The sequence below is a fragment of the Lagopus muta genome, chromosome 5, assembly GCF_023343835.1.
Source record: "Lagopus muta isolate bLagMut1 chromosome 5, bLagMut1 primary, whole genome shotgun sequence".
NCBI lineage: Eukaryota > Metazoa > Chordata > Aves > Galliformes > Phasianidae > Lagopus > Lagopus muta.
In genome coordinates, this window is record NC_064437.1 from 52313919 (window position 1) to 52326157 (window position 12239).

Below are 12239 nucleotides of genomic sequence, written 5' to 3' on the forward strand. Positions count from 1 at the left end.
GGTCAAATAGCAGTCAGCATATACAGAGACGAGACTCATTTCATCGGCAGTGTTGTATAAAAAAAAAGTCAATACCATAAAACTAGGGTTTAGATGGTGATGATACTTAAAGCTGCACACACTCAAGGCATTTTGTTTTGTTATTGTTCTCAATAATGTCTGCAGTGTCTCTTCAGGTTGAAAGTATTTCCCTAACAGGTGATTAATATACATTTTAAGAGTACATGCTCAGTACTATTGCTAAGATACAGCATATTCAAGTTTTATTCATTATGAATCCATACAAATATTTGTTTGAAGTTCCCATGTCAGAAGATGCGTAGAAATGCAAATTAAACACAGAAAAAAGAAAAATACAGAGGAATTTTTTTTTTTTATTTCTAAACACAACTTGTAATATCTTAGGATTTAATTTACTGATTTGTAATTCTATCCCTTACTCCAGATTTCCTCAATATTTGCAAACATCCTTATAAACATCCAATCATTCTTAAACTGAAAGTTCACCAGTGACTATATAATATACAACATAAATGCTGTTCATTCCATACCATTTAATATTCCCAATATTAAATGTAACATCTGTAACCATATAATTTTTTTATTTTTATTTTTTAATGGAGACTGTTCAGACAGTTAGCTGTAGCTCATTTAAATGTGGGGTGTTGTTTTGGGTTATTTGCATATGGAAACATATGTCAGAATACATTCACAAACTCACAAACTTAACAACTACTTCACATCAACAGCTCTATATAACAAAGATATTCTCAGGAAGGAACAAAAATTAATTTAATTCAACCTGCAGGAGATAACAAGATGTGTATAATTTAATCGCATGGCTTACACACAACAGTAAAGTTTCCCATAGATATTAAATACGCACTTTTAGACTTGGTAGCATTATTTTCAAATGAGTGACCTACACATACAGAAAATAGTGTTACTAAAGTATCGCTTATTCCACTGACGCTTCTAAATGTTTCCTTCCTAATTCATAGGTTGCTTCTGAGCAGATTAGATGGAAATATCATTCCTGCCCTTCCAAACACTGGCTACAAACACACAATCACAGAGCTTTGTCAATGTCATTGTCTGCTCTAGTGAGGAATGCTGTTCAGTTTCTTTGTCTAGAATAGAATTAAAAAATGAAAGTATTGGAGACCAGCGAGTTAAACAACCCAAATTATATGTCAGGTACATTAGTGTTACCGTTACATATACCAGTCTTCCCTGTGATAGTGTACACAGTGTAGTACAAGTCTTTGACTAGCTGTTTATTTTAGTTTCAAATTGATGGTAGTGCCTTCCTGTATTTTCCACGTCCATCCCCGTTCACTCATTTCTATGCAATTTCTTAACTTGACAGTTGCTTAGAAAATCTACTGCACACTACATTTCAGAACACCTCAGCTTTCTTATCCAAGGTTTGGTTTTACATTCAAAATATAAAGACTTTTTAATTGAAGAAGGAAGAGGCTGATCAGTTACTCACAGTCTCTCCAGGGACCTCAGTCCAAAGAAAGAGCCATTCTTCAACCATAAGATCTTGTTGTTACTCAGAATCCTAGAAGAATTCAGGAAAGAATTTGGTTAATAGAACACGATAATTCTACTGATTAAAAACATGCAATTACAGTACATGACTGCTCTGTAAAATACTAATCACAAAATTCTCTGCTTCATTTGCATTTTCCCAACATAGCAGTTCATAAAGATTACCATTTTCTGAAGAAGCTAGTTTCTTCTTTATTTAATAATAAATGCACTCTCAAGAATGTCGACAAATGAACTTTGGTTGCAACTTGAAAAGTATGACATTGGTAAGTGCCCCCACTTCACTCGCAGATTGAAAGTTACCATTGGTAAACATATTTGTTGTATTTCCCAGCCAGGAAAAGGCTGATCGAGCAAGAGATGTGTTAAGAACTGTTCCACAGTTACTGGAAGACAGTATAACCACTTTTCAGTGGCTGCTACAGCAGGGATGTACAAAGACTGACTCTACCCTTTGTACAGTAGAAATTTAGTAATTCAGCTTCATCTGTCCCATTCACAACCATGAAGCACACACGCAAACTCTGTGCATGCAAGCAATTGAAAAATATGTCAGCCCTTCTTGTTCCTACTGTCAATTTCACAAGAGGTCCTAATTCGGTGTTTTTCATCGCTACATTTCAGAAGCAGTACAATATGAACACGAAACTCATTCTGACGATTAAAATTTAGTTAATACCTATTAAAATTTTACAATTCACAAAAGAAAAATTAACTGATTTCAAAGTTCAATAAATCATTTTTTTTCTACAGATCTAAGGATTGTACAATGTGCAGGAAAAAAAATTCTGCTAACAAATCTTTTTCCAAATGCTTAAAAAATGGGTTCTCCTACATAACATTTACATTTTTGTAGTGCACAGAAGATGACTTCAAAGTAAGAGACATTGCTTGTGATAAAGCTAGTAACAAAATTTCAAAAGACATCTTTTGCTCTTAGCTAGCAAACTTGATTCATTAAGTCTCAACTTTTTATTTTTGTGATGTTTTAAAATAATCTGTTGCACAAGACTATCTTAATTTGTCTGGCTCTTAGTATTTCCTATTACATATAAACAGCAAGTGCTTTACACAGCACATACACCTTAGAACAACTTTCAAGTCCATATGCAAGAGACAACACCACTGATAATAAGACAATATAATTACTGTTATTGGACACTTAAAATGCTAGCAAGAATTAGACATGTATAAATAACCTGATGCAATTTGATGACCCACTATCAGAAGACATGAATAGCAGAGCAACTCAGTTCTGAGCTAGGAACTGATCTGGTACTACACCAAGGTGTCATGAATATGCCCGGGCAGCATTACTGCTTAACCAGAGCAGGTCACTATAAAACACTAGTGGCAATTTGAAATCAGACAAACACTTAAACCCAAGTATTTTAAAGCACACAGAATCCTATTTCTATCACCAAAAAATACAGCTCCACTATACATAAGCATTATTCTGTCATCAACTAGGAAACTGTATTTCACAAGATTTGCCTCTTACTTCTCAGATAAAAAAGATTGTATGTATTTCTCCAACAGCTCCTTACTACAATCTTAGCAATACATTTCAGCAATGACAAGACCACAAGGCAGCAAGCTGTTCAATTTGCATTATCTGTCAGATTGTGGTTTTGTTGTTTTTTGGTTTTTTTTTTAAACTTTATAGGTACTTACACTGTGACTGACTAAACTGAAGAATCACTTTCAAATTATGAACATGTAAAAAAAAACCATAAATACATAATTCTTTCTATTATTATATACTGTTCGTATCTTCTGAGGCTGCACTGCACTGGGATCATTCAGGAAAAAAAAGCAAAGTCTGAAAATAAAAATTGGCTGGGCTTAGAAAGACTAACATCTTAAATTCCATTTCATATTGGGTCATTTGGTTATACACTATGTTACAGAGAGACCATCTCTAAGGTCTATTACAGTGACATTAGGTATAAATATTATATTTGGACTCTTCTGGATAGTCTGATTTGCAAAGATACACGTACTTCAGAACTTTCATCTGGCTTAGATACAACTATTTCTGTCTTTGAATAACGTTCATGGTGCCAATTTGTTTTTCCAGACTTTTGTTCATCAAGCCTAGAAAAAGAAGGCAGTCTGAACATTCCTGGCAAGTCCATAAAAGTCCCACAAGTCTCCTACTCCACCTCTGGGTCTCCTCTATGTACATGGACAGAAGGTGGTATCTTTTACATAAATAAACTCAAAATAACAAAATAAAATAAAGAAATGAAAGGGAACTATCTAACTAATAATAAATTACAAGTTTTATCTGAACACTCAGATCATAAACATGGCAATATTGTAAAACATGAGCCATGCTGCCATCTCACTGAGTCATTATTTCATTTTTCTGAAGGAGAAATTAAGTCTTTAGAAATACAACAGACACTAAAAAATTAAAAAAATATCACAGAGCATACCTACATTGATTTGTGTTTCTGAAGTAACTCTTTCAAATCTTTACACCAGACTTTCACAGAGACTTTCACACAGAGATCAGGTTTCAAAACTTAGGTTTCCTTCAGGGCCTTCTCTTTACATTGCCAACTAAAATGCAGGTTCTATAAACATGGTAGTATGGATGCTATAGTTAAAATAAAATTGTTTTTCTGTTCAGAACATGGAAGAATCATGGCTTTATAGAAACCCAACATTCCAATAAGGTCTGTGGGAAAAAAATATATATTAATTGTTAGGGAAGAATTATAAATTATCTACATTTCATTGAGCTTGTTGGTCTGTTAAACAGGAAGGATCCACCTGCTTTTAATTAGCTTCAGTCATGCCCAAGAGCTTGCAACAGGCTGCAATCAGAATGGATTTGGTTTGCACCAATGGAGCTGGTCTGCAATTACGAAAACCTGTGTCACTAGCAAATGTAAATCACATTATTTTTGTGCAGTAATTAATCACTTATTAAAGTTTTAGTAGAACTCATGAAACTGTTCCCTTCCAAGGACAATTGGTGTGAGTAGAAGCTAGAAAGGAGAAAAATTACACTGTTCAGAATGCAAAAACAGAAACAAGGCTTAACTACAGGTGATGAAAAGAAAACCCTCTCAAGGAATCAATGCCTAGTAAAATTATAGCTCTGACTTGTGATGCTGAAGTTACACTGAATAATTTTGTATATTACTTCTTCAAAAGTGACTGAATATACACAAAAAATAAGAATTATAACTTATGTTAGTTACCACTTTTCCTTTAAATAGAGTCACCTGCTTACAAAGTATGTCATTAGAGATCAACAAAAATTCAAGGAAAAAGAACATCCTTTTTACATACTAACAAGAAACACAAAGGTTTATTAGATAAACACATGGGAAAAGGTGCTATTCATATGTTCGATTTTGGATCACTTCCAGATGTAAAAGTACTTTTAACCACATCAGAAAATGAATCACTTAGTAAATGATTAAATATAATTTTCGTTTTTTTTTAGAACAAATCACTGCTGTGCACACACTGTTATGGAGTGTTTCTCACATCTTATTTATTCACAGCATTTTCACTTGTCTTATTTTTTCTCTTATGCCATTTAATCACAAATAAATATTGCAGCAAGGCAGCTGGTTTAAATAATTATCAGTTTCTATCCATGTGTTAAGAATCTCACATTATAAATATTTTATTCTGAGAAGAGAAACACTAAGAAAATGAGCACACTTTATTTCAGTGAAGCTATTTTCCTAAACCAAATTCCATTCAATGTTTTACTTTCCTTTTAAAAATAAAATAAGTAAATCATTTCCTAGAGAAGCCTTCTGTGAAGGTATTTATTTTAGAGTTCAGTTTTCAAATTGAACTCTAGTACTCAACATATGTCATGATCCAAACCCAAAGTAACCAGAAGATAAAATGCAAACCAAACATATCAGATGATGGTACCCTCAGTTCTACTCCTCATGGGATCCATCTAACTAAAACAGCACCACTAACCTGACCAGACACTTACTGAATTTCATTAAGCATTTTGCATCTTATGGCTCCTTCTCACAAGACATTCCAGGGGATCGTTTGCCTCAGGGATGGTGTTCAGAAGACAGTAACTCTACACCAGGTTTGTCTTTCCCCACAGGCTCTGAAGGGGTATCCTTCAAATTCTCTCTTGTGACCTGTAGCTATATCCTAGAGCACATTACCTACATATCATGCAAATCCACTTCTGGGCTGCAGCACAGGCTACGTGCTCTTTCATCCATACGTTCAAACAAATCATCCAGCCTCAATTTTACACAGCAATACTATTTATCTGGGAGGTACAAGAACCAGTGGTAAAAGCAATTCAAAAGCGCAAAAGATCTGCTATGAGATAATTAGCCAACTGGTGCCCCCTATCTCTTTAGGCCAGATCATAGCCCTCTTAGCAGCATGGTCATTCAGTTTTTCCTTTTTACCCATATAAAGGTTGAAGGTTCATGTTTACATGGAAACCTTTTTTCCCCTCTTCTCTGAAGGAAGTGAGTGTGGTGGGAAAAAAACCATACAAATAGTTGATATTCAAGGCCTGTATGTTTAATGAATCACAACCCATTCCACTGAATATCTTCCTGGTCCCTCCATTAGAATTAATTGAACACAAATCTTAACACAGTTATCTTAAATGGCTTCCATGAGTTTTGCCTTAGTGAAAGGCTGAAAAAAAGTCTGCAGAAATATGTAATCCTGTGCAACAAAGTCTTATTCAGGTATAAAACACATCCAGAAAAACTAACATAGCATTTCAAAATGCACTGAATAAAAAACTCTCAATCATAATGCAAACAAACTTCACCTACAACCCCTCAAGCAGAGGAAAAGAATCCTTATGCTATGCCCTTGAAGTCAATGGACTTGGGTTCATTCATCATAATAAACAAATTCCACAGCTGAGGCCTCTACAGCAAGATGATGCCGCATCCCACTCAGTAAAACCTACAGTGTGAGCTCATGCTGCAGCAAATCCCATGGAAAATCCCCATTTCAGATAAACAGGCCCAAGAAAGACAAAACATTTAGATGGACCATCCTGTTCCCAAATGCATACTGAACATAGAAGGAAGAGTGACTCATTGTTGAAAATATGCATTTCCTCTGATAATATTCACAGGAAAAAATACATTTATTTACTTTTCTTAAGTGAAGACTAAGAAAATGTCAAATTGCATTGGATTTTCTACTGAGCAGCCTAGGAAATAGTTCAGACCAGACTTAACACAAATCTGCATCTAGCTGATAGATGAGCTGAACAACCAACATCTAGAAAATGAACTTCTCTGAGCTCCTTCACTCACAGCATGCTCCAAGACCAGTTGAAGGTACACAGAAGTACTGCAGAAAAGAGCAACCACTCTTGCCAGTGCTGTACACTTCCTTTTAATTCCTGTTGCTTTTTTCCCCAACTTATAGATTAAGAAGGTGTGCTAGATGGATATCCAAGATAATTTGACAAAAGAGAGAAAGCTCAGTCCATGAAGACAGTAGGTCTGGGACCTCTGTGTGGAAGCCATTTGAAGAAATTCTTTTTCAAGTTCTGCAGTTTCTCTTACTGGTACCTATAATGTGATGGGAAGTGCAGCAGTAATGGTGGGGTGGCAAAGTCTGTGGCTGCAGCAAATGAGAACAAGCCCAAATGCAGCAGCTGTGGGCAGAGAAACAAAGGAAGAAAATCTGCATACCTTTGGAAGACCTCATATAGGCAGAGATCTCCAGCAAGATAACTTCCTCCACTGCCGACTCTAAAATGAAGTCTATGAAGGGGTGAATCCTGGCGCCACTCCTTCCAGTCACTCAGATTTGTTACATGCACCTGAGCTCCTCTGGGTTGGCCCTGCCTTCCCATCAGGTGCTCAATCACTGCTTCAGGCCTGACTTAGCATTTCTGTTACACTTAGACACTAACTTCAATTCAAGCAGAACAGAATGACTTTTATTTAAAAAACAAAAACAAAAAACAAAAAAACAGAAACAGCAACCAAAAAAGCCCCATATGTGCTAATAATAATTAGTCATTTTACATGGCACCCTGATAACAATAGACATGTAACACTATAAGCTGCTTCTTCTCTTAGACATTATGTGGTCAGATACAAAAGGTATGGGAGCAGACATCCCATAAACACCTAGGCACAGTAGTGTGAAATAGATGTGAAAATATTACTTCATTTCTTCATGGTGTCAAAATAAAAATGGAATTATTTATACTGAAATACCACAGTGTAAAATAAAAAATAATTTTTAAGGTTTTGAAAACCTCCTTGTTAAACCAAAACATGCATAATTCATTGAGACATGCACCATAAATATATATATATATATTTAAAAAAAAAAAAAAAAATATATATATATATATGAAGGAGCTTTCAACAGACAAATACCAGTAGTAATTGTAGCTACTACCTGAAGAACAATACTGACAGCTCACCAAATGAACAGGGTGTGTCAGACAAATACATATTTTGGTAAGCAAACAGAAAGTAGGAAAAACTTGTAAAGATGAGAAAAATGTTATCAATTTATATGACCATCTGCATGCTTAGAACTTAAGACAGTCATAGTGCCTCCTATTGAGTCTGAGTTTGAGAATATCCAAATTTTTTAAAAAAGCATCAAGAGAAGTTATCAGAATAGTACAGATGCACATAATATCTCAAGCAACATCCCTCTTAAGCAAGATAATTACGATCTCCTATGCTGCTTTTTTTTTTTTTTTTTTCCCCCTCAAAATAAACCATAGGTTGCCAATGTTCTTAACAGGAGTCACACAAGCAGTAAGACCTGGCCACCTAGCACCCCAAATTCCAATTGGTTTTATTCTAGCACTAGAAAAAAAAACAGAAAATAATGAAAATTACCTTTAAGTGTAGATAAGTAGTATTACAAGTGGTAAAAAAAAAGTGAACAGCTATAGCCAAACAACTCAAATGTACTAATTGTGCTTCCAATTAGAACAGTATCGATTGAAAGATATTTCCTGATCCTCATACTATTTGATAGCAAAAAAGTGATAGAATTATAAGCAACGAGAAATTTTCTTCTACATAATTATTCATTTGAGTGAAAATTCTTCCAAATGTGCAAAAAATTCTAATTATCTGCCATACATTTGATAGAATGTAGTAAGAGAAACTAGAGCTCTCCTAATATGTGGCTCTTTATCTGACCACTCATATTATGGAAATGCAGTACTGCTTTAGTTGAAAAGCACTGCTCAACTGCCTCACTTTCAGTAAATTAAATTATAAGGTGAAACTCTTATTTTTGTTTGAAGAGTGAAGAAACTGATGGCTTTTCACCAATAGTCCTCCTGCATTATACAAGAGACTGCCAGGTCACATTCAAAATAACCAAGCCAAAGAGTTCTTGCATAAATCATAGCAACAACTGATTTAGTTGACTAAAAATCATACTCAAAAGCATTTTTGTGTAAGCAACATCACAAACCAAACAGTGAAACAAAATATCACCATCCATAGCAGGATACATAAGTCACGCTCTCTCTAATACTGGTTCAGTGGTATTAATGTATTAAGAAAAAGGAAGCAAGAAGGCCATTCTCAAAGAGAAATCTTAATATGATTTTGTAACACTGGGGGAGGTAAAGAACTCCCAGCTTTTGAAACAAGCTCTCTCCACTACAGTGTGATATTCATTAACTGAATGGGAAAAGAAACAGCAGGAATCAAAGCATTACTAATAGGACTCTAAGTACTGCAAGAAATAAATGCAGTTGTCTATTTTATTACTTCTGTCAAGCACTGGCAAATTTCCGAACTAGATGATCCTCTTTTAAGTAAAGCACATTTTTCATACAAACTAAGATGTAAAGGTCACATCCACAACAGTGGAGACTTCAAGTATCATACAGCAATTATATGGCTCAAGTTCAGTCAGTTGTATTCAAGAAATTCAACACCTAGAAAGCATTTAATTAGGAGATAACTGTAGAGATACAAACAGTGCACATAATAAAAATATGCGGTCCTACTTCACTGAAATCATAGACTATTGAAGTACTGACGATATAAAAGCATGATGAACCATTACTATTTTCCTACATGTATACGGATTTATAGCATCATTAAACTGTCTAGATAAATCTCACTTTAAGATGTTTTTAACTGGAGCGCAGGTAACATTATCTTTTGATAAGACAGCATTCCCATCACATCTTTTGAAAACTGAATTTTCAGACTGTGCCACTACACCTACCTCATGCATGATCTGTAGTTGAGGTACTGAAGTATGTGTTTAACTTTCAATTGTGAGTCCTAATGAGTTTAGCAGAATTACTCACATTAATTAAAGATACGTGCATTAGTTTTTTGAAGATTCTATTGTCAACTTTTTTTTTTCAAGAAAGAGAGGAATTAGTTAAAATAATCTTTCTACAATGAGGAGGAAATTCTTTTCTCCATTTCTGAAAGCATTTGCAGGCATGACAGTGTGGGTCTGCATGCCTTGTTGCTCCTGGTTTTACCTTTGGCACACCGCACAGACTCTACTGAATAGATATACACATGCACATATTTAAAATGCAGTTAATGGGAAGAGTAAGACTGATACAGAATAAACAAAAATAAGTTTTTCATTGAGCTGGTGTAATATAAAAATTAATTTAATCTAGTCATCATTTCTAGGAAAAATTAGAGGATAATTAGCTTTTTGTTGAGATCAAGTAGCATTACAGTGGGAAGACTTCCTTATCTTTTACCCAGTCATACTTTCAATACAATTCACCAGTAGTGATTGCACAAACACCAGGAGGAGCAAGTGAGTGACCAATGCATGAGAAAAGGTTGCAGATTTGTGTATTTCAGTGTGCCCAGCATCAATGAGACAGCCAAGAGCTAGAGAAGCACACCTTTATCCTGTACAATAGGAATTTTCACACTCATTTCAGTGGGACCAAGGAGTTCATTTAGGATCCCCTTTTCAAAATGAAGTGAAGGCTACCACAAGTAATTTGCCACAGTGATTCATTGTGAGAAACATAGAGCTTAGTCAAATAACTATCAGCATTGCAACCTTTGCCACTTTGAAAAAGGATTTAGAATTCCTGAGTCACCATTCCTTGTTTAATACACTTTTTATATTACCTTCTATTTATTTCTCGTAAGATCTTTTCAGCTTCTTTTTCACATCATTACTCTTATTCAGCCCATCACCCTTCTTTTAAAATCTGAAACACCTGTTCTGCTTTTCCCAGTTTTGCCATTTTTGTATTTCTAAAACAGCATTCTGAAGAGTTTCCATATTATTTCTGAAAAACACGATCAGGATGGTTTTCAAAAAATGCACATCTCGGTTACTCCAACAGATAAACAGTAAAAGTGCTGAATATAAAGCCAGAAAAACAGTTAAAGTTTCTCGCTGTAGTAATTTGTTTTGATTTCCTCCCAAACAGGTTTGCTTTTATGATGGTTATATCCTAACTCATAGGTTCTGCTGAGACTGTAGTTGTATTTTGCAAAAGGTATCCAGAGTAGTACTTTCTTAAATGATGATATATGTGAACTGATAATTCAATAAAATACAAAACTTACTCTATATCCTTTGGGATATAGAATATCTCAAAACTGAAAACCTGAAAAGAAACTCATCTAACAACAGAAAATAATTCCTAGATGAATTTTAAGAGAAGCTCTTCCCTCAGAAGGAGACATTTTAAAGAGCAAGGCTGTTAAATCTGAATTGTTTGCTCTGTTTTGCCTCAGCCATTGGAACCACACATCAGAACACTTCTTTAGCACTGTTTGGTTTCAAAGCGGACAGAGGAGCAGAGATTTAAGTGCAAACAGGGAATAAGAAAGAAGTTTTTTCTTAAGTCCTGCAGACAACAATCAGTATATGTTCAGCCATATTGGAATCCTGAAATTTGAAACAGGTGGTGATTATTCATATTTAATTCAGAGAACTAACTATCTCTGCATAATGCACACAGGCTATCATATCAGTTTACAGTTCTTTGGTGATGGTTTGAAAATACTTTTAAAAACTGAGATTCAGGACAGCATCCAATTGAGGCAGAAAACGCAAGACATCTAATTATGGCTAATTTACTATCTCCAAAACATCGAGATAGAAAGGGACCCCAGACCCACTCAGGGAGCAAAGGGGGGAAATCAGGCTGTTTGGTAACATGTTTGCTTTGGTTTAGACCTTTTCCAGAGATAGAGGAGAGAACATGCCCAGCCATCCAGCTTGCTCACAGTATTCCTATGATGGCACCCTACCACTATGGCTTCAGACATCACAGTGAAAAAGAACTGCGACCTTCAGCACCCATTTCAGAAATAATGAGCCCCAGAGAACATATATTTAAAACTGCCTTATTTTTAATCCACATCAAATTTCTCTTGTTTTCAGCACTAACTAAAAGAGATTACTTTAGAAAAACCTATTTATGCTAAAAGTATGCTGAAAAACTCTGTATACTGAGTATACACGCAATGAGAAGCAAGCATTTTATGCTATCTTCTAGAAATAATCGGGCTTTCATCTTTTAATTTCTGTTTGAATATATATTATGGTGTGCTAAATCAGTACACTGAATTAACAGGTAGAAGATTCAGTTTACTTTGATAAAAGTACTGCTTTTGAGCCTAAACACTGTTGTTTCTTACCCTGCAAATGGATTTTGCATTGGAGAAGGGCAGTATGGTTACCTTAGGAAAACAGCC

At 35.0% G+C, this 12239-nt stretch overlaps 1 protein-coding gene across 1 annotated transcript in view; it reads right to left on the reverse strand.

The window, feature by feature from the left end:
• Positions 1-12239, reverse strand: part of LOC125693373 (adhesion G protein-coupled receptor A3-like) — a 252429-nt gene that overhangs the window by 207858 nt on the left and 32332 nt on the right. Inside the window, exon 2 of the mRNA XM_048945231.1 lies at positions 1496-1567. Within this exon, the coding sequence (XP_048801188.1) occupies positions 1496-1567 (72 nt within the window). The remainder of the gene's footprint in view (positions 1-1495; positions 1568-12239) is intronic.